The 21,608-nt window shown below is 53.7% G+C and overlaps 6 protein-coding genes across 6 annotated transcripts; 2 read left to right on the forward strand and 4 right to left on the reverse strand.

The window, feature by feature from the left end:
* Positions 1 to 1,589: 1,589 nt before the first annotated feature.
* SETTUDRAFT_40627 (uncharacterized protein) lies at positions 1,590 to 2,401 on the forward strand (the record flags this gene model as incomplete). The annotated part of the gene is made up of 4 exons (XM_008022090.1): positions 1,590 to 1,617; positions 1,681 to 1,854; positions 1,901 to 2,042; positions 2,240 to 2,401. 4 exons carry the CDS (start codon positions 1,590 to 1,592, stop codon positions 2,319 to 2,321), a joined length of 426 nt encoding a protein of 141 aa, XP_008020281.1. The 3' UTR covers positions 2,322 to 2,401.
* A 1,503-nt stretch (positions 2,402 to 3,904) lies between these two features.
* SETTUDRAFT_30141 (uncharacterized protein) lies at positions 3,905 to 7,141 on the reverse strand (the record flags this gene model as incomplete). The annotated part of the gene is made up of 1 exon (XM_008022004.1): positions 3,905 to 7,141. One exon carries the CDS (start codon positions 7,139 to 7,141, stop codon positions 3,905 to 3,907), a length of 3,237 nt encoding a protein of 1,078 aa, XP_008020195.1.
* Positions 7,142 to 7,796: 655 nt separating this feature from the next.
* Positions 7,797 to 9,197, reverse strand: SETTUDRAFT_30142 (uncharacterized protein; the record flags this gene model as incomplete). The annotated part of the gene is made up of 4 exons (XM_008022005.1): positions 7,797 to 8,521; positions 8,586 to 8,846; positions 8,898 to 9,117; positions 9,171 to 9,197. 4 exons carry the CDS (start codon positions 9,195 to 9,197, stop codon positions 7,797 to 7,799), a joined length of 1,233 nt encoding a protein of 410 aa, XP_008020196.1.
* Positions 9,198 to 9,382: 185 nt separating this feature from the next.
* SETTUDRAFT_162281 (uncharacterized protein) lies at positions 9,383 to 10,942 on the forward strand. The gene is made up of 4 exons (XM_008022559.1): positions 9,383 to 9,621; positions 9,668 to 10,248; positions 10,299 to 10,406; positions 10,457 to 10,942. The coding sequence occupies exons 1-4, from the start codon at positions 9,407 to 9,409 to the stop codon at positions 10,843 to 10,845; spliced, it is 1,293 nt and encodes a 430-aa protein (XP_008020750.1). The 5' UTR covers positions 9,383 to 9,406; the 3' UTR covers positions 10,846 to 10,942.
* Positions 10,943 to 11,619: 677 nt separating this feature from the next.
* Positions 11,620 to 14,675, reverse strand: SETTUDRAFT_85012 (uncharacterized protein; the record flags this gene model as incomplete). The annotated part of the gene is made up of 3 exons (XM_008022181.1): positions 11,620 to 13,513; positions 13,562 to 14,160; positions 14,226 to 14,675. The coding sequence occupies 3 exons, from the start codon at positions 14,673 to 14,675 to the stop codon at positions 11,620 to 11,622; spliced, it is 2,943 nt and encodes a 980-aa protein (XP_008020372.1).
* Positions 14,676 to 19,684: 5,009 nt separating this feature from the next.
* On the reverse strand, positions 19,685 to 21,325 carry SETTUDRAFT_162283 (uncharacterized protein). The gene has a single exon (XM_008022560.1). It carries the CDS (start codon positions 21,214 to 21,216, stop codon positions 19,786 to 19,788), a length of 1,431 nt encoding a protein of 476 aa, XP_008020751.1. The 5' UTR covers positions 21,217 to 21,325; the 3' UTR covers positions 19,685 to 19,785.
* Positions 21,326 to 21,608: the final 283 nt, after the last annotated feature.

Consider the following 21,608-nt stretch of genomic DNA (forward strand, 5'->3'; position numbering starts at 1 on the left):
GCACGCTCTATGTCACCATGTTGCCGAAAAACAAGCAGTCCCATCACTCGTGCCGTTGCAAGTGTCGAGTTGCCGATGTTGTTTTCATGTGCTTGGATATTGCACAACGCTGATTGGCAACGATGCCGACGAGCCGTGCCCGTTTTCTAATCACAAGCACAAAACACCCCGCACTGCCGCGGCGAATAAGTATCGTGGCCCACAAACGCCAACGTCCATCTTCTTGGGCAGATCGAATCGCAGCGAGTTATTAAGCGACATTTCAGCTTACGTAGCTACAGTTCGGCCTACCCGGTTCGTGCCTTTCCTCTTGCAGCCAGCGGGCCGCCTTCGTGCAGAGACCGGCAGGACGGCATGCAGACGACACGCAGTCTCCGCAAGTCAACCTGTGGCACCCGTCTTACCGAATGATCAGTAATCCATCCGCTCTCGGGCCTTTGTATTCTATCGCACGACCTTTGCACACGACGGAGGAAGCACACGTATACACCAAACCCTTGGCCGAGCTCTCGTCATGCACCCCCCACTTCAGCCAATTCCTATCACAATACTGCGTCGTGGGAGGGTGACGTAGTCGTGCCATACGCCACTGGATGTATCCATTTCGATTCTGACAGGCTTCGCTATGCAACAGCTTGTCCAGCATGACTTCCGGGCCAAACTCTGGGTCGCTACACTTGCCTGCATAGCTTGTGGAAACAACTCGGCTTTTTTGTACACCCATTGTGGTCGCCATGCGAAATGTGTGCAATTAGGCTCAGTTGGCTACCGTACACGAGCTGTGCCTGACTAGGCAGAATAAGCTATACGCCCATCTGTAAATCGTCTTGGTTTTCTGGTATACCGATCTGAAAAGCTGCTATGGCGTTGGTGGCTGCATCGCCAATGTCTTCCATAGTGCTTCCTTCACGCTGGACCGAACTGCTCGGCCCCGAGCCTGTCATTATACTGTGCGTCATAGGAGATTCGACCAATCAATTTGGTCATTGCGCGCCATTGGATAAGCCATCGCATCTGACGAAAGTCAAACATTGCTCGTGCAACATTCTCAGGTTCGTTGTCCAGCTGCGCCAAGTACGACGGCTATTATTAGGGCATATCAGCTCTGGCACTAATGCATCGGCCGATCGCCAGTACCCACCTTTGCTACAATGGGGTATGGTCTAGTCTACTAATTTGCTACTGACCCAACGCAGAAATACTCTCTTGTGATAAAACCTACCTTTTTCTATCCTCATGCAGATTTTTTCTCTCTGCATCCTATCATGCAACGAGGCTTGCTAGACATTCCCCGTCTTTGGGTGGGGTTTGAATCGTCTAGGCACGTGTGATCAAGCCTAGCAAATGCTGAACGGATAAAGGAATTACTGCAGGCCAGAAACTCAAGAAAAAGGCGCCTCATCCCACGAAGAATCATTTTATCCAACAATCTTCTCTCGGTGGGTGAAAACGATGCTGAAGTTGGGTTCGGTCGTGCTGAAGATTATGCAGGTTTTTGTCTTGATATAATCGCCCCGTCATCAAGATATTCAAAGTCATCAGCATTCACATCTCAACCAAAAGATATACCCCGGATCTACCAGCAAGCCATGTCAAACTCTGGAACGCTTGTCGTCAGTGAGTCATCTCGCTGTCTTCAAGCAAGCACAACAGCTGAAACGCTGTGATAACAATTCTTAGTCGCGTGCAGCGAGCCTGACCCTCGGGTGGACCCGGCCTGCCATTTCAATCTCACCAGCAACACGACTCGCGTGATCAAGACTGCCGGCGGCCGGACCGAAGGAGCTATTTCCAGCATACAGGAAACTGGGCAGTCGACCAAAATTGAAATGATTGTCGTTGTTCAGCATACGGGTATGTGCATACATAATGCTCATGGGTTTCTAATCTAACGAATCAGGTTGCGCGTGGTCACCGGGAGAAGTAGAAAGCAACATCAGATGCGATATCCAGTCCCTCAAAGCCTCTCCAATCATCCAGAAGGACATACCAATCATTGGCTACCTCCTCGATCTTGCCACGGGCCAATCGCGTGAGATAAAGTACGTTCCAACCCATTCTCAGCCATTTTCTCCACGCCCCACTTTTCAGTCTGTCATCTTCCAAAATCCAGTGTATCCATTGTTATGGCACTCGACGGATAATTCGCCTCAGAATTGAAGACAGGGGTGGGTTAGGCTTCATGTGTCGATGACAGCCAAGTGACATTTCGTAATCCAGTGGCTGACGTGCAAAATAGTGTTCCTCGCACCGGTCCCGACGCTGAAGCCCGGCAGCGCGTGCTCAGCCAGATGGAAGACTTTGCTCCGTTTTGGAGCTGACGTTTTTAATATCAAATTTGGCGCCTTTAGGAATCCTGTGCTCAATTATGATTAGATTATGACTCGAATCTCAATGTCATTTCTTTCCCAGGTAATGGAAGGCTTAAATTGCTTGCCATACAAGTATGATATTCGCCATGAAATTCCTGGCTGCAACCTCGATTGGTTAGGTTTCATATGGCCAAAGTCGCTGTTGCACGACACCACCAATACATAGCAAACCCTATTTAACAGTACGAATATCCAAAAACTTCAAAAATTCGAGAGAAAAGCATTTCAGTCTACACAAGCATCACTAAACTCAACTTTCCATATGGTTAGCGGCAGCATCGTGCAATACCCATACAAGTATCCATCAGCGGTTCTCCACTTCAACAGCCAATTTCGCAACTATTTACACATTAAAACATGGAACGGCCGGATATGCACAGACGAAGAAGAAGTCAGTAGTTCTTTGCTTATCATGTCCCTGTAATCTAGGCGTTTTGCAGATCCCCCTCCTTAAAGCGCATCGACGACGATGAAAGCTTCTCCTTTTATGAAAAAAATAACACAGGTAAACCAGTCGATAACTTAGTTGACTTGCCGCTTACCGATTATCGCATGGCACACGAATGCTTTTTTTTCAGTACTAAAGGTCACGAGAGCGCAAGAAAGACGACAAAACGACTACGGTCTCCAGTATTTGCATGATCAAAAGGCTCACCAAAGCATCTCTCCGTGTATATTCTTACGCCAACGACCTCTTAACCACATTCAGGCCCGATTCCTCAAGCAATATCCACATGCACCGCCTTCTCTCCGCCAGTACTTAGCACACGAAAAACCTTGCATTCGCCCTACCACAAAAAGCAAACCCTCGCCGACGATCCGAATCAAAAAAAAAAGACAACACCACCAGCCTCCTGATGCATTGAAGTACCAGATTTTGCTAGCAGATTGGAGCGCAGGAAGAAGAAAAGAAACAAGGTCGTGAGAAATTATCGGAGATTTGACGTCGCGCGCGCTGGGCGCATTGTACGTATGGGCTTTTCCCTCTAATACCGCGCGGCCTGGGCTTGAGCCCAACCAAAGTAGATGGGCTGGAGATTGGATGTTGAGAGATTTGCGTCTATTCTGCGCGTGCCTTGTTCAGCTGCATGGAAAAAAGGGTTAAGTAATGGCTTTGATTCGAGTCATGTTCGTCCATGGGTTGACTTGTCCTTTGCGACAGGAGACTATGAGCTACATGGGAAGAAAACACACGTTGATTGGCATCCGGGCGTTAATTTTTGGATCAAATCATTGGATCTGATTTCCTTTTGGATGACTGAGAAAACTATGGTTGGCAATGTCCTCTTCGCTCAACGATATGGCTAAGATGGGGAAAGTAAATTCCCTGAATGTACGACACAAAGGGCATCAACGATACGACTACGAAAACGAGGGAATAGAGAAAAGATTGCGCATTTTGTGTGTACGGTAGACGAAAACTCGGCAAAAACTCGAAAGCACCATGACATGTACATCCATGCATGTATCTGCCCCTAACCACTTGAGATGATGCTAGAGTATACCGAAAAGGACAAAAAAGACCATCACAGCTACGCCTTGCTTTCACTCTCAGTTTTCCCAACTACCTCCCCAAGCTTCTCTCTCGCCTTCTTAACAGACGCCTTCTTTTTCCAACACCCCCTGTACCACTTGTCCAATTGCGGAAACGCCTCCTCACTCCACACATCCCACTCCCGCACCAGGACATCGATGATCGGCCAGGCAAAGCAATCCGCGATGCTGAATCTGTTACCAGCTATAAATGGACCACCATGCATCTCAAGATCCTCTTCTAGGCGCTGAACACGACACTGCAAGTCCTCTTCGGAGCCAGGTGTTGTTAAGCGAGCGAGCCATGATGCCAGTACGTCCGCTCCGAGAAGCATGATTGGGTATGCCGAGGCCGTCACAGGATGTGAGAAGGGTGAGGTGTCGAGGTGGTGGTAGCGGTCTAGGTACAGTAGGATAGAAGTCGATGTGTGTATCTCTGTATGATTTGTGTCTGCATCTCGAAAGGTGGCGTGACGATTTCGTTCGAATGCTGGATCTATACTCGGTGCTTCTATGAGTGAATATGGAATCTTGCATTCTGCGAGTGCAATCTGGACTTGGCGGGTTTCAATGGCGTTGTTGGAGGCAAAGAGAAGAGGAAGGTCAGGAGGTGGTGCCTGTAGGTGGAGGACATCAAAGCCATTGCCGTACCATTCATCCCAGTTGAAATCTGGGTTGTGGTTCTCGCGACTAAATGCTGTAATCATGCGTTTTGCTTCTTCCTCGTCTCCATTGATGACGTCTGCTGCGTCGCGCTGCTCTTGTGACGTTGCGCCTTGACCCCATATCGTGTTGCCCTTTGCGTCGAGAAATGTGCCAATATAGCGGAATGTCAGGCTGATGCGGATGCCACTGTGGCTTCTTTCAGCTTCGCTGCGTTCGGCGGCGATACGCTTGTCTGGCTGGATAGAGTGGAGCCACTTTTCGTTTGATTTGAGTCCAAGAACGAACATGGAGTTGTGTAGCAAAGCCACGCGCTGAGTCTCACGCACAGTGGTGCTTCCATCTTCCACTAGAGTGTTTTCTTGCTTGTGCTGCGGTTTCTTCCTACGAAGACGCATAGTCCGCTGTGCTCCGAAGCTCACATTGACGATCGAAGAGCCTTTTACAATATCAAGAGTCTTGTCTGAATGCTCAGATATAAAATCGTTTCCCGACCGGTAGAGTTGAATCAAGACATGGTTCAACGGATGTCCCACGAGCTTTTCGGCCTGTTTCCGTATGACCTGCAGTTTGGGTGAGAAGTGTAGAAGCGGCAGCGTTTGATCTGCTGGATGGCGATATATCGGCATGGATCCGTCGTCTCCAAATGTACCTTGACAGCACACAAGACGCGGCACTTCGCCTTGCTGATGTAACATCTTCTGCCATCTTACTTCGTTGTATAGTTGTGCAAAAATGAGGTCCTTGAGTGGCTGAGACCGGTCAGACGGGTGACGGAGATCGCCTGGGAAGAAATCATATATGATGCGCGAGTCACCTTCTCCAATGTGATCACAAGGTCCAAGGACAGGCAGGTTGGCGAGCGATTGTAACTTGGAAGGCTTACTCGGGGCAGGAGGATGTGCATCTTCGTCAGGTGGCGTCTTCTTTTCTTCTTGTAGCTGTTCAGACAGTGCCTCGGGGGCTGGCTGTCGATTTTCTACTTGCTGTTCAGTTTCCTTTTCTTCTTGTTTTGAGATGGTCGAAGATGCCTTCAAGGAACTTGTTGACCGCCTTTTTGAATCAGACCCAAGCTCGGATTTTGGCGCTCTAGATAACGAAAGACGCACTCGGTCTGAAAACCCTGACAATCTGTTCTTCTCCTTCTCTTCTCCGCCTTTTGCTGACATGGTCGGCGCAGATGCTACATTCTTCAACGCACGCTGTTTAGTTTCCTTTTCACGCAAGTCTGCAACACTCCCCGCTTTAGCAATCTGCGCAGTCTGCTGAGACTCCAGAGGGATTTTGGTAGGCGTGGGGCGCTCTATATTTGGCGGGGCCAAGTCGTCTGCGTCTTGGTTTGCCGCTGTGCTAGCCTCATCAGTGGCATCTGGAGTGTCACTGTTTAACTGCCCCCCTTCCTTATCTTTCTTTTTCTTCTTCTTAGTCTTTCCAGATCTCATTCTGATCTTGGTTTTGACGAGCTTGGGCTTCTCTTCTTCTGCACCCGGCACCGTTGCACCCTTGACCAGCATATCGGCGAATTCTTTGTCAGTGGGCTCTGCATTACGCTCAGCGCTCGGCTTCTCGTCTGGGCGCGATGTATTCTTTGCATTGCCGTCTTCGCCCAACGACATTTTGCCCATCAAAGCCTCAATGGTCTTTTCGCTCTGTTTGGCGTCGCTCTTGGCACTGTTCGCGGCTGTCGGTGGCTTCTGCAATATTTCCGGTGGTTCTCTTTCGAGAATCTCCTCGCTGTTCACTAGGTATGCATCAAAAAAGTCCTCCATACGCTTCAACGCCAACTCATGCCGGTTTTCCTTGCGGTAACCGAGACAGTCTTCTACAACGTATATTCTGATTCCGTGTCGAGCGGCATCGATGACAGTGGCCAGTACAGAGACGTTTGTAATGCATCCGCAAATGAAGAGTTCAGTAACAAGCCGTGCACGTAATGTCATGAGCAGGTTTGTGCCTTGAAATGCCGAGTAGTTGGTGGTTCGCGTTATGACATCTGCGGGCAATTCCATCTGCCGAGCAACGACATCAATGAACTCGGCGCCGTGGGTCTTAGGTACGCATGCTGGCGCACGCCTTTCGGTCTTCAGCAGAAACAGTTCGTCGTCCTCTTCGACCGAAGCTTTAGCCACCTCTTTTGGTAGAGTCTTTCTCCGCGCCGACACGCGTTTCAACAGGTCAAGGGCGCGTTGCTTGTGTTTTGACGATTTTGATTGCGCGGGTAATGAAGCCGCCTCTTTTCCCAGATCGTCGTCGCCAGCCTCTGCGCCGCTCTCGTCGCCGTCGATCAAGCCACCAACAACAAGCGCGTCCCCTTCACCCGTATCCGCTCCAGTGGCTATGCGATCTGCCTCGTAGAGCGTCTGGACCCATATAACATTGCCGGTAAGGTCGCGGAACTTCGGAACCAGCGTATGGATACGGTCAAGAAAGCCAGTTCTGGTGGCGACGGGAAGCCGTCCGTCTGGCAGCACAAAGTCATTCTGTAGACCAATGACAAGAAGCGCTTGATGCGTCTGGAACTTGGGCTGGTTTTGGGCCACCAGGTCCATGAGATCAGCCATCTTGGAGGCCATGATGGCAGCGGGGCAGATTGTCAGGGCTCGATACGCCCAGAATTTTGACGGATAGCGAAGGGTAGTGAGCAGAGAAGAGCAGATGACATGGCACGGTATGTAAAGGCGGTACCGCGTGTATGGCGGGATCTGAGATGGCCAAGTCCAGAAGGCGCAGATTATTCCAATTGGGCCAGTTTCGCATTCGCCGGAGCCATGCAGGGGTGGCTACATCAGAGGTGCGCTGCAGAGTGGGCCGCGCAAAATGTTGGAGGCCTCAGAAACGGCCGGGACCGGTGGTGTTTTCATCAACCGGCGGGCGCTAGGTTAGATGGAGGGCCGCTCGCTCTCCCCGCTGTTAGTGCGGGGCAACACACGGTGCTGCTGCCTATCCAACGTGGATGATCTACACACGTCGCCTGCGTTTATCTGTGTGTCCATGGAGGATGATCCCCTGTTTCCTGTCTTTCTTTTCCCTGCTTACTATGCCAATCTCTAAAAGCCCTTCTCCGCGCAGTCATGTACCTGCGCCGCCAATCCCGCCCTAGGCTATACTCGGTACGATATAGCCGACCCAGCAGGAGGTCTTCCGGGACCTTCACCGCCAGATATCCTGTCTGCAAAACGGACCTGAATTCGAGCGCAGAGGCATTGCAGGATTTTTGGAAGACGGCGCTTACTTGTTGCTGAAAAAGGCGGTAATCTTTCGCGAGCCATCCGACTTGGCTGTCTTTGCAGCACTGCCGTTACTTGTGGCGCTTCTCGTACCTTGCTTCTTTGCACGTGTCGATGTCGTCTTTGCAGGGCTCTTGGCCGGAGAGGCCGATAATGTAGGCTTACTGCGTTTGTTCGGGCGCTCCGTCTCGGCTGTACCACCGCTGATATCATCGTTGCGCTCTCGTTTGATGTTTTTGGACTCGTCCCCGGGCTGCGGGCCAGGCATGACTGGTACAGGCAATGGGGCGTTATCTTCGGTACCTTCCACTCGGTATGTTGTTGCACGAGTCTCATCAACGTCGTGTTCGACCTTGATGCCACCCTTATCGTCTGCAAACTCCTTCATGTCATGCTCTATTTTGGTCGCCGCCGCTCGTTGGTTACCAAAGAAGTTGGCAATATTGTTCTTGTTCGCTGCGCTGTTGATTGGTACAAGGAACGAGGGTGAGTTGTTGCCGACCTTGCCAACGTCTTTGCTGACGGGGTAGCACTCGATTTCGCCTTGGTATGGTTTAAGGAGCGACTGCAACTCGCTGTTCCACTCGGTACGGGTTGGGTCAAGCCACTTCCGGATTTCATCTGATCCATTCTCGAGAATGACAGGCATTCGATCGTGCAGAAAGTTGAGCTGCTTCGTTGACTCGGTGGTGATGATTGTGTAAGTAAAGAGTTTCTCGTTGGAGTCTAGCGACCATCAGTATGTCCAGATTGCGACACAAATCCCATATGATCAGACAATAGGACAGACCTTCAAACTGAACACAGTCCCAGAGTCCAGCAAAGCACATGAGCTGACCATCCTTGCGCTTGGTAAAGTGGGGTATCTTCTCTTTGCTCCCATTTTTCTTCAGCCACTCGTAGAAGCCCTGTGCCACGACGATGCAGCGCTTCTTCTTCTTCATAGTGGTCCACATGCCACGGTCCTCGACCAGGGAGTCGTCTCGGCAGTTGATCGTCTTCATCTTGGACCCGTAGTCGGGATTGCGCTTGGTCCAGAAAGGCACAAGACCTGCCGCATACCGTCAGTGAAACGGCAAGCCAAAAGCATGGGCGAGTGTACCCCATTGCATTGACTGCAACTTGTACTTGGTGTCTCCGGCCGCATCTTCTATTCGGGTATTCTCGTGGTCGCGGGTGTCTTCGGAACTGTCTGCTCGGTATACAAGCCCGTGATATCCCGGGGCAAAGTTGTAGCTTTGTCGCACGTTGCCGTCGTCATCGGGCGCCTCTGCCACTGGCATCTGCGACTGCTCGAGCTGCTGACGGACCTGCGATGGCCGCTGGACGGGTTGTTAGTTATCGTATGGCGCCAAGCGTGATGATGCATACCCACCAGAGCGAGAGCATAACGGCCGCACATGTTGGAGTGCCTCAGGACATTGTTTGCGGCAGTGAGAGCGGAGGAGGGAGGCGCGACGGCGGCGCGTCCATGGTAGAATACGTCATGCGGCTAGCCTCAGCCCTACGCCGAACTGCACGCGGCAGGCACTAAAAGTTCGTTCCGCATGCACTCGCACCACCAAACTTCCTCGCCCTCCACAACACCTTTTTGCCTCTGTTTGGCGCAACATGCTGAGCCGGACGGTTCCACGGGCCGCCCCCCGCGTGAGCGCATTCGCCCGGTGCGAGGCGCAAGCGCCCCTCCAGCGATGCACAAAACTGCCCGCAAAGCCGTGGCGGCAGGCACAGCAACCGCTGGGGCGGCGCTATCGCTCCACGATGCGAGAGCAGTTCCGTGAGCAGTATCAGAGAAGCCCTATACTGTTTCCCTTTGCCATTGGAGTGTACGCCGAGTCAATCCGCCCCTCATGCACGTGCTAACCCCGCCAGTATCGCCCTCGTTTCAGGCATCTGTGTCTTCTACATTCCGTGGTACTACAAGAACATCATCATCAGACCGTATCACAACTTCCCCGAACCCGTCGCAAAGAAGCTTCGCAAGGCCCTCTTCTACAGCCGCGGCAAATGGCTCGACATTCGCGAAGCCAACAAGCACTTCCGACAAGCTCTCGCGCTGGCTGACGAGCTGGGGATGGACCCATTTAGCGACGAAATCATGGGCGTCAAATACACGATTGCGCAGCTGTTTGAGGAGGCGGGATACTACAGTCTGGCCATTGATGTGCTGGAGATCATGCGCAACGACTGCCAGCGCTGGGTGGACGAGTTCTCAGACAAGCACTGGACGACGGGCAACCGGAGCCGCGTCAAGAAGAACATGGTGCAGATTAATCTGAAGCTGGGTCAGCTCTATGACGTGAGATATGTCAACGAGCCTGAAAATGGCGAGAAGAGACTGGTCGAGGCAGTGGAGAGCGCGCTCAAGGAGCAGCAACGGCGCGAGAGAGACGGCGTCAAGGATGGCGAGGGGCCATGGCTCACAGACGAGGAGATGGGCGGAGCACTCGAAGGTATGCGTAGTCGCTAGTCTAAAGCGACGGGATATACTAACATGAGACAGCCCTTGGGACACATTATGAGCAGTTTGACTCGCACTACCTTGCTACCCCACTCTTCCTCAAGGCTCTACAATCATGTCCACCAAGCTCATGCCACAGCGTCGTTCTCAGTGCGTCTCGAATCGCATGCTCCCTCATACAACCACTAACTCCTACTTAGTGAACAACATCTCGACCTGTCTCGCACAGCAAACTCCCCCCGACTCCACTTCAGCCATCACAATGTCCTCGGCGCCCTCGGACTTTCCCGTCTCGAACAGCGCCCCCCGCACACTTTTGATTGAGCAAGCCCAACAATGGGCGTCGCGAGCCCTCGCGCGAGCGGCACAAATAAAAGGCTCTGACCGCACCGAAGAATGCGACATGGGATGTGCCGTAGCAACGCACAATCTTGGGGAGTTTTTTGAAATGCAGGGAAAAGTAGAAGAGGCAAGAAGACAGTACGAAGAAGCGTCGTCGTTGGCGAAGAAGCTGGGATTCACCGAGGGTGTAGCGAATGCGAGGGCGGGACTGAAGAGAATGAAAGACATGGGCAAGAAGCAGGCGTGAGAAAAGTGTATTCTATACATGGGTAACTAGACGACGGTACAGTAGACCATTTCTCCACCCGTCTATGGATAACGGAGAATCGCCCAACGAACAGAACCCCCCCCCCTCGACACATACGAATATTAGCGCTCTTTTTTTTTCAGAAAAGAAGAAAAAAAAGTATCAAACTCATGCATTAAAAAGGGGACTTCGGTATATACGCGCTGATGACAAAACACACGGCAGTAAACAAACAACGAACAAACACTAGTGGTCATGACCGGGAAAAGAAGAGAGAGAGATAGAGAGAGGAACGAAAAAAAAGGTATATGCCATGCCTATGCCTCTCTGATCCTTGTCCCGTCCCCCGTCCCTATAATCCCGAGTTTTTCATGCTCTGGCGCAGTAGCGGTGGCAATCATGGAGATGTACTCCCGCTGTTAGATACGCATCTTCCTCCTCTTCCTCTTCCTCCTTCTCCTTTCTCCTCTTTCACTGACTCTCTTTCCCTTCTTCTATACGTCTTTCCTTGCCAGCACTTCCACAGACATGGGAAAAAACAAAATATATACAAACGTGCCCCCAAGACGCAGAGGAAAAAAGAAGAAGAAGAAGAAAACAAGAAACTTGATTCTTTTTCCCTCTTTGCTTCCATTCAAAGAAAGAAGAAAAGAAGAAGAGGAAAAAAAAAGTCAGCAATCTCAATGAAGAGAGAGAGAGAGAAAGTTGAAGAAGAAAAAGATGACCAAAAACAGAGAGAGAGAAAAAAAAGGAACAAGGTTTGAACAGCCCAGCCTAAGAGCCACTCACTATATTCGTACTAACCGATCTCTTCCATCCCGCCCATCCCCACCCTCCTCCACCTCCACCCGCATTCCCCGCTGGTTCCTTGGGTGCAGGACTCGGTGTAGAAGCCGGCGATGTCGTTACCGCCGGCGGTGTAGTGTTACCCGGAATAGGACCGTGCCCACTAATAACGCGCTTCATATTTTCGAATTTGGTCTTGAATTCCTCGAGTTCCTGGCGGGCCACTGCCTCGGCCGTTTTGGCGTTGACGAGTTCGAGAAGCAGGGCCTCGCTATCGGCCGGCGCGTTGTTGTCCGTTGCGAGAACCGATTGCGTAAGGAGTGAGGAAGAGCGTTTGTTAAAAGTAAAGGGTGCGGGTGTGGGAGTATATGCCCGGTCCGATTTCTGGGACGGTGTTCGCCCGAGGCGGAGTTCTCGGAGGCCCCCGGATACGCTGTCTGAGGTGGTTGAGCGGGACAGCGAGGGTGGTGTGTCAGATCCGTGGCTGTCGCCCGCTGACCAGGATGCAGCAGCCGACTGTTTTCTTGCATGTTGCCTGAGTTCCTGAATCGTCTTTTCCTGCCGTTGGTTTTGGTTATAACTGTCTTGCAGCCGCTGTCTGGTGTCTTTGAGTGCGTCCCGCGCAATTTGCAATTCGGCATCGCGATCGTTCAGATCCCGCGCCAGCGCATTGGCGCGCAGTGTTTCATTTGCGAGTTGCTCCTTTGTCCGCGTCAGGTTATCCCGCAGAACCTCCTTGGTCTCGAAAATAGATGAAGCGCGGTGGTGTGTTTGCGATTCGGGAAAGCGAGATTCCAGGACCTGGACAATTTCCGAGGCTTCGGCCGTCAACTCGTTTCCAGCCGCGCCCTCCTCCAGCGCAGCCGCGACCGACGCTGCGGTAATGGTTGTCCGCCTTCGCGATGCTCGTGTTGACGGGACCGAGAGTGTTGATGTCTTCTTCCGGACTTTGTCGACTACGGTGCGCACGATGCGATGGTCCTCCTTGCGGTCTTCGCGCTGCTTCTGAAGCGCTGCTTCGAGCTCGCTGTTCTGTCGTTGCAGCTGGCTGACCGACATGAGCAGCTGTTCAATCTGGTAGTGCAGGTCCCGATCCCGTGACGAGGCGCCCATGGCCATGGAGCCATGGCCCGACTTCATCGACAAGGCGTCGCCGTTGGATGCCCGTGAGAGTTCTGTCATGGCTGTGCTTTGGGTCGTGTTGGAGGCGTCGGAGTCGGCGGTTGAGTTGAGTGTCGAAGCAAGACTCTGCTTGGAGGCGGAGCGCCTAAGGAAGCTAACAGGCCGTGAAGGCGCAGAGAGACCGGGGCTGAGTGAAACCGACTTGGTCGAAGAGCTGGAGGGGCCCCACAGACGCCCCAGAAAGGACGAAGCGGATTTCTGGACCTGCTGCTTGGATGACTCCTTTTCCTGGGCTTCCTTGTATTGCTGCTCCAATCCCTGTAACCTTTCCCGCGTCACATCGTTTGTGAAGCCAACAAAATCGGCAACCAACTCATCAGCCGACCCCGCATTCCGGCCATATGGATCCCAGAGTTGGCGACCAAGCAGCAGCTGCATTACATCTTCGAATTCAGTTAGGGACAGGAGCTTTTGCTCGTTGCGCTTCATGAGCGCCAGCGCGACACGCATGATTGTCTCGGAAGCGCCCTCTGCAAACAGAACATCATATATGCGGAACAGCATGGGCAGGGGACAGGTGACGGCAAAAAAGGAAAGGAACCACTGGGAAAGATAGGCAGATTCTACGCCCTGGTCATCGAGGTGCTGGGCCAACTGTGGCATGTGCTGGTGGAGCAGCTTCTGGAACTGGAAAATACGAAGATGCAGGCCTGAAAGATCAGGCAGGAAGCATGAACGGAGATCGTAGTCTTCCATGAGTCTGGTGCGGTTAGCATGTCAATGGGGGGTACGAGCCATGGTGACGCACCTGACGAGTACACAAAAAGCCTCCTTGTCGCCCATTTGCATGAGCAGCGGGCCCACGAGGAAGCCGAGGCCCTGGCAGTAGCCAATCTTATGGTCGTACAAGCTGAAGCACTTGAGCACGCGGCCAAGCATCTTCTGGCCCTCGCCGTCGGCATCCTTGAACATGTCAACGCCGGGAAAGCTTCGGCCGAGGTCCTTGTTGATGATGTTCTCATATGGGGTCGACTCGCCGCACAGCGTGTCATACTGGTCCTCAATCAGCTTCTGGCGCGAGCCTGCTGCGCTCTGCCAGACAACGCCCCTCAGGGGAGCGGGGATGCCTCCGCGGATCTTGTTCAAGCAGAGCGTGGGCAGGCGCTGGATCGTCTGTGGGTAGTCGCGCACGAGGGCAGCCCAGAACTCGAGCTCCGTCATGGGCGGGGGCGAGGGCAGCTGCGACAGGCGGACCTGCGAGGACTCATCGGCAACCAGGCGCTTGAGCTGGTTGAAGGAGGGGGGCCGCGACTGGCTGCGTGCACGGGCGATCTTCATGTTTGATTTGGAGTCTGATAGGATGGCGTCGTTTTCCTGCTCGAGGCGTGCAAGTAGCAGAGCCATGGCCTGGGGAGAAAGAGAAGAGCAAGTTAGCAGAATGTTGGCATTAGATATTCGTGGTGGGCGCGCACCTCTTCTTCGCCCTCTGGCTCCTGCTCCTCCTTTTTCTCGAGCTCGGCCCAATCAACTTCCTCGCTCTTGCCTGAACCATTGCTTGTTCGCCTCTCCCTCGCATCTTTCTTGGGGGACACGGGCGCGTCCGTGTCGCGGACTGAGATTGTCGGGCTTGTTGGGGTGGGTGCGTCGACGCTGGCCTGGCTGCTGCGACGTCCAAAAGCCTTGCGGATCTCGATCGAGTCTGCGCGCGACGAGGTCCGGCGCTCCTCGACGACGATGTCTGGGCGGGGCAGTGCGGCGGCGGCGGCAGCAGCGGCGGCGGGTGAGGTGTCGGTGTCGTCGTCATCTGGACTTGGTCCGTCGGTCTCGGAGAGGGGGACTGTGACCATGGAGTCGGTGGGCAGCGGAGCGCTGTCGACATGGGTTCTTGGCGAGCGCTGCGAAGGATGGTCGGCGGGCTGCATGGGCTCCAAGGGCTCCATGGGGGGCGTGGCGGTGGTGCTGGCGGAGTCGGTCATGATGTGTCAGACGGCCAGCATGGGGGGGTGTGGTGCTGGTCGTCGTCGTAGTAGTCGCGGTGGTGGTGGTGGTGGTGGTGGTGGGAGAGGCAGGCAGAGGGAGGGTGGGCGCGGGTGGGCTGCAATTGCTCGGCGTACATATGGTGCCCCTCGGTGGGCGCGGCACGAGGCAAAGCTTGAAGGGCGGGTGGCACAGGCGAATAACAAACGGCAGTGGTGTAGAGGGTGTTTCAAGGTGGTGGGAATCGAGGGCTGGGCCCGGGGATGAGGGCTGCGGCTAGGGCAGTGTTTGGACGGGCGTGAGACGTTGACGTGGGCAGCGGAGCGTCCGTCAGTCGGTCAGGGCAGGCAATGGGCGAGGGCAAGGGCAATGCTGGGGGGGAGAGGGCGCTTGGGGGGGGGGCGCTTGGGGGGGACACACTGGGCAAAGAGGGCGACGTGCAAAAGAGCAGCCGGCCTGGGCTGGCCATGGCAAGAGGGAGAGGGAGCATCAGGAGGTCGAGGGCGTCGACCTGCATTAGCCGCCTCTCGCGACAGGGGTCCGGGGTCCACCCGCTGCCGCCTGCTACACCGACCACACGCCGCTACGCCTATTATGCATGCCGCCATTCATGCATCCCGCACATGTATACTCGCCCATGTCTGATGTCACCAGCACATGTGCATCTGGTCCCCGCCCTCCAGACGGACGCATGTGCAGTGGAGGCGGACGTGCTGCAAGCGGTTTGCACTGGCGGCGGCGGCGGCGGCTGCACGCACCTGCTCATGTGAGGACGCGTGCCCCGTCGACGCGCTAGCCCCGACGCGTCGCGTTTTTTTCTTGCGCCGACGCGTCGTGGGAGCAAACACCAAGGCCGGCGCCGCCAACCAGCGTTCGCAGCCTCGGCTAGCCGCCCTAGGCCGCATGTGTCGAGATTGCATGACTCCTGTGACCGCTCCAGTCGCCGCCTCGCCCCTCGCCCCTCGCCCAGGCTCCGCTTGTGCGGGGTTGTCGGGACGGAACAATCAAGTAGCACCTCAACATGGCGGCAGCGTCCACAGCCCGCACTACATTATACTTGACCGCCTCTTCGCCACTCTGTAGCGCCCACTCCACAACCCCACCACTCAACCCAACTCGCTGCTCGACTCGACTCACCTCGACTCGACTCGACTCCGTCCCGACCAAGGTGCAAGTGTGAGTGCAACACCATTGCTGCCCGCCATGCCAACTGCCGCCTCGCCCGCTGCAGCAGCTACTGACGCGTGCATACAGCAGCTCCACGTCTAATTGCATTCTCCCTACGCCTACTTACACCATGTCCGCCTCGCACTACACGCACACCTAGCACTGTAGGCAGGTGCGATCCGGGGCTAGCGCCCGTTCCCCCACCACGCGCGCGGCTCTGCTCAGGTTTGGAATGCCCTCTAGTCCACCACCACCACGTCTCATCCATCTCACGTCATGCCTGTCTGCCACCGCTGCATGACGCATGACACTCTCTTCCGTTGTCATGTCTCAGCTCAACGCCTTTCAAACACTGGACGAATCCTCGGCCCCTCGCCCTCGACGCCCGCCTATGCACCGCGCACATGGTTCAAACATGCTTCACATGGCTCCGCTCCACGTGCACACGGGCCTCCAAAACGATCCCCCACCGTGGGACTCGATCGCCCCTCCCGACGAATCGCTGCTCTTTGCGCATGATTGTCTCAAGGTCCAAAGCCGCGCTTGCCCATCTCCCGCACAAGAGTTGGCGAGTTAGTGATTCGCATCTGGCCTGACAGTCTGCAAGGTTCAAAGACACGGAAAGTCTAACCGGCTGCACGTGGCTTCTGCTGCAACGCCTCGACCTTGACACGGCAACACCGCCAAACCATGCAATCAAGCCATGGTTCCAGTCTCTGGCACCGCCTGTCCCTCACTCACCACCGGCATCACCCAATCCGTATCGGATACACTCTCCAAGCATCATTCTGCGTCTTCAATTTGACCGTGTATCAGCAGCGCAAATATTCTTCGCACACCACTGTTTGACATTGCAGGGACATGCCCGCATGGCGCATTGTGGCGCACAAGCCTGATACTTCACGTTGGTGAGCCACGTTGGGATTTGTACCGGGCTAGTCGTGTGTCTGTCTCGACTTATTTCAATCCCAGGCAATCACGCCAGCCAAGGCGACATGCCGAGGCCAACTATACTACGCCATGCATGACTTATCCGCAGCCATAGTATAGCACTCGCAACCCTAACCCAGCAGCCCCTCCCCTCCTCAAACCATGCTGCCCACTGCCCCCAAAGACGTAACAACACAAACGTACGTGGCTGACTCCCGTATTCGACCTTTTCGCGGTTGCTTGGCTCGTGCTGTTCGCCAAAGCTGCCGTCGAGACCACGTATACATTTGGGTCGGGCCAATCTCGGAATGCGCAGTATGATGTGAGATTTTACCTTGACACATCGACTGTAGCACTTGCGCAAGTTGCCTCAGACTAAGTGGTGTCGTCTCTATTAGCACGCCGGGTATTTCCAAGTGCTCATACCTCGGAGCTGTATGGATAAATGAATGTGGTATTGATTGTGTGTTTGGCCCTTGTACCACTGCGTAAAGGCGCTTGAGACTGCTTCATCAACAATACAACAGGCGTAGCAGCAAACAAGCTTCTCCGAATGCGAAACAAGTCCCCTCGATAGTCGCAATGTCACAGAGTACGCAGGTAGGAAGATGGGCATCTCTAGCCTAGCCGCGCAGTGTTAAGCAGGCCATGAAGACTTGCAGCCCATGCGTACGACACATGGCGCAAAACAAGCTAACAAAAAAACGAATGTTTCAAGAGAGTTGGTGGACGAAGTGCTGCAAAGGGGATTCTTAACCATTTGTACTCGGACGCACTACCCAAGACCGCCCGACATTATAGTTTTCAATCCGCGTATCCATTCCTCAAACCATGCATGACTTCTTCTCCCGAAAGACCTCACGATCATCGCTTCTCCACCCTTATCGCGCACTATACCCCATTGAGCACCTGATAGGTATACTACCCTACCGTTAGCAGAGGAAAAAAAAAAACTCACCCACGCCGCTCTCTATTCGCAGCGGGCCCTTCCCCCAGCAAACTGCCCGCGCATTTGTCCGAACACACGGATGCATGCGCCCAACAAAAGAGCAAAGCAAGCACCACCACGTAGCGCAAGAGGGCCCCCAAAGTGGAGCCAATCCTTATCATATGTATATGTAGGGTCGATGCTGCCGGACTAATACTACATCCTTGCTGCATACTATAGTAAGTATACATGGCCGTGCCGTATTGCGCGGGCTACACCCAGGATGCAACATTCTAGAAGGCAAAGAAAGAAAGAGAAAAAAAATTTAGTTGCGCCGAGAGGGAAACGTGGGGGAGCGGCAAATACTGCATGCGGTTAAAATAAAAAGACGCAAGGTGGATTGCTGTCAAGGGTATAGATGTGTTTATACCTTACTTGTGGCATGACAGTAGGATTTTTTTCCTTGTCGCTTTTTTTTTGGAGGGGGGGGGGTATTTTTGCCCTCGTCTCGTTCCCACGTCTACAGCGTGTTTTGGACCCGGCGCGCAGTGCGGCATTTTCCACGGGAAGGGCTTGATAGGGGTGTTTTTTTTTCTTCGTTCCTGGCGTGGGGGGGTTTGCGAGGGGAGCAGGGCAGGGTTGGGGGGGGGTGAGTTAAGTGAGGCTAGTAAAGTAGAACTATACAGTAGTTGGTGGTGTGATTGCAGGAGCCGGCAAGCATTTCTTCTACGTGTTTTCTAGAAGGGTGTTTGCGTCTTTTTTTCTTCTTTTCCTTCTTCCTTCTGTAGGGCTTCTGGAAGACATGGGCCTGGCTTACACCTACACTAGTGCTAGGTTTGGATGGGTGTGTACGTACGTACGTACCTATGTCGGATAGCTAGGGTCTGATGGCTGGGGTAGGGTGGTCTAGGGTTGCATGTGGCGCGAGACACGGTGTCGATCCCAATCCTTGCATTGTAGGGTTGCATGTTGTTGTTTTTTTTGGTTTCCTACGCACAATCAAGGTGTGATGCGGTGTTACTGTGTCTTGATGGACTGAATTCATCTCTCTGTCATGCGCTTGTAAAACACCATGACTTGGCTTGACTTGATTCGACTCGATTTGAATCAATCATTCTCGCACGATTGGGGGTGAATATTCTTCCTCGAAATCTTAATACACTCGTCTCATGCACACGGTGTCACCTGTATACTTGGCTCGACACTCGCTCACCTCATCATGACACCAATTTGCAGTCAGAGTAGAAGATGGTATAGTACATGCTGTATGCTGACTGCAGTCATCTGGGCTATTAGGTGAGTGGGGGGAATCTGTTAGACAGAACATTACATGTAGAGTTTGATGTAACTAATTTACTTCTTTTTCCAATATCTTGATTTTCGTGATAATAAGTAGTCTTGGAGGATTGGGGGGGAAGAGAGGGAGAGTAGTAAATATCTTGGCATGTCTATCCGCTAGTGTAATGCCGTGTGTCCATGCACATGTAACCTTCTTGCTTACTTACTACTACATCTACTTACTTGTTCCTACTTGCTTGAATACCACCCACCTGTTGATAAGCTAAATCGCCAAGAAGCATGTACTTGTAAGACTCTTATGTTGGACTGCCGCCATGACGAAATCATGTACGTGTCCAAGGTTCTCAGTGCATACACCTGCATACTTGGCATAATGTAGTACTACGTCATCGGGTTGCACTAACCTATATTCAGCTACTACCGCTACACTAGCATCAGGGTAGGGCCGAAGCTTAGCGTAAGGGTAAGCGCGCCATGGATGAGTTCTCGTCACAGTAATTCATCAAGAGTCACGCGACAAGACACACCATTGTAAAGCAAGATAGCCAAGTAGACTTGGAATTGGAGTCAGAGTATCAGGAAAAAAAAAGACATGAATTCTATAAACCATACGGTATGCGCTAGACTAGTAGCAAAGAACCATGATGTCGTAAAGCAAAAAAAGCAATGCCCTATGCAAAGAAAGGCTTTTTGGGATATATATATACATGATGATGAGCATAATGATTCGTTTACGTGTAGGCATCGGCCTTGCAGGTAAAGGGGCTCCTGACGTGGCCAGACTTGTACTGGTGGGTAATGTCTTCGACAGACGAGTATGTTCCGGCGCCCAAGACAACCATGCCGATGATGAGGACAAGCAGGTTCAAGGCGCTGAGAGCAATGTTCTTGGCAGAAGAGTTCCAGCTGCCCTCCTTGACGAGCTGGAACCAGAAGAGGGCAGGCCAGTAGAAGGTGAAGCCAGAGATGAAGAGCGACGAGATGAGACCAAGCAGGGCGTTGAAGAAGGGGATGGCCTCAGCAATGATCCATCCAAGGACGGTGCAGGCCGAGATGAGGCCGACCCAGACGGTCCAGCCGCGTGCATCCTTGACGAAACGGATGGGCGAGTTGGGGAACACACGGTCCATGATGTAGCGACAGACGACGGTGCCGTTGATGGAACCCGAGATGAAGATGACTGGAAGAGCAATACCAAAGGCAATGCGCGAGACGGTGTGGCCAGCCGAAAGCAGGGCAGGCGACTTGACGCTCTGGCCAACAAAGGCGTAGATGAGAGCACCCGTGACGGTGTAGATGAAGATTTCAATCAGACCAAGGGCCCAGATGGACTTGACGTAGTCCTTGGGGGTGTGCATCTCCGACATGAAGGAGAACTGGCACACGGCAAACGAGTAGGCAAAGATGATGTTGGTGGTAGCAAGGAAGGCCTCGTAGAAGGTGGTTCCGGGCTGGGGCCAGGCGGACCAGTTGACGGCGCTGAGGCCACCGGGCTGGTCGTGCGCTTGGACGCCAGTCGCAATAATGGTGATCATGATGGCGGCAATGATGCTGACAAAGTCGATGTATCCCAAAAAGGCAAAGTCGTGGAACGTGGGGGGCAGCGCAAGGACCAGGAGGATGACGAGGGAAACGATGCTCCAGACAAGCGCGCACGTCTTGAGATCGCCCGTGATGTTGATAAAGGCAATGGTTCCCGTGAGGGCGTGGGATCCAACGAGCAGAATCAGGAAGAGGGCAAACATGACACCAGTCAATTCGCGTCCAAAGGGGCCCCAGATGAGGGCCACGGCATCCGAGTAGTGGTTGACGTGGGGGTAGCGCATCTTGACCTGGCCGACCACGTACGACGTGTAAATGGCCACGAGACCAAGGCCAACACTGAGGAGGACACCGGGAACCATGCCGAGGGTAGCAAAGGCGCTGGGGATACTGAGGGAGCCCAGGGCAATGGCCTCGACAATCAGGCAGACGGTCAGCTGCTTCCAGCCCAGACGGTGGAACTTTTCCGAGCCCTCCTGGACCGTGGCCGTCTTGTCGACGGGCATCATGAGCTCGGGGTCGCTCTTGCGGCCGTCGGAGGAGAGGTCGTCAAGGCGGTACTTGGAGGGCGGGGCGTCTTGGGCGCCGGTCGAGTAGGCGTGGTGCGGTACCTCCTGCATGGTGGGCGTGGGCTCGGGGGGGGGTTGCGAGTGGAGAGGAATGCTATATACTCGCTCTGGAGCAGGGCAGTGTGTGGGAGGAGGTGGAGGAGGAGGAGGAAGAGAGGCGGGGCTGGGGTGGTTTGAGGTTTTGGTCGTGTGGGCGTGCCCAAGGGCTAGGCTATCATCTCTCCCCGAAGCAGTAGGTGCAGTGTAGGTCTCGGGACCGGTCGTCGGATACAAGGGCAGGCCGGCGGCAAAAACGGCTGGGCTGGTGAGGTGGGGAGTCGTGGTCGTGGTCGCGATGACGTAGCGTGGAACGGTGACTTGCAGAGCACCGGGCACACTGGGAGCAGACGAGTGGTGGATGCTAGCACGGCGCCGCGGTTTGCATCTTTATATCGCCATGGCTT

Source organism: Exserohilum turcica (genome assembly GCF_000359705.1).
Source record: "Exserohilum turcica Et28A unplaced genomic scaffold SETTUscaffold_1, whole genome shotgun sequence".
Lineage (NCBI taxonomy): Eukaryota > Fungi > Ascomycota > Dothideomycetes > Pleosporales > Pleosporaceae > Exserohilum > Exserohilum turcicum.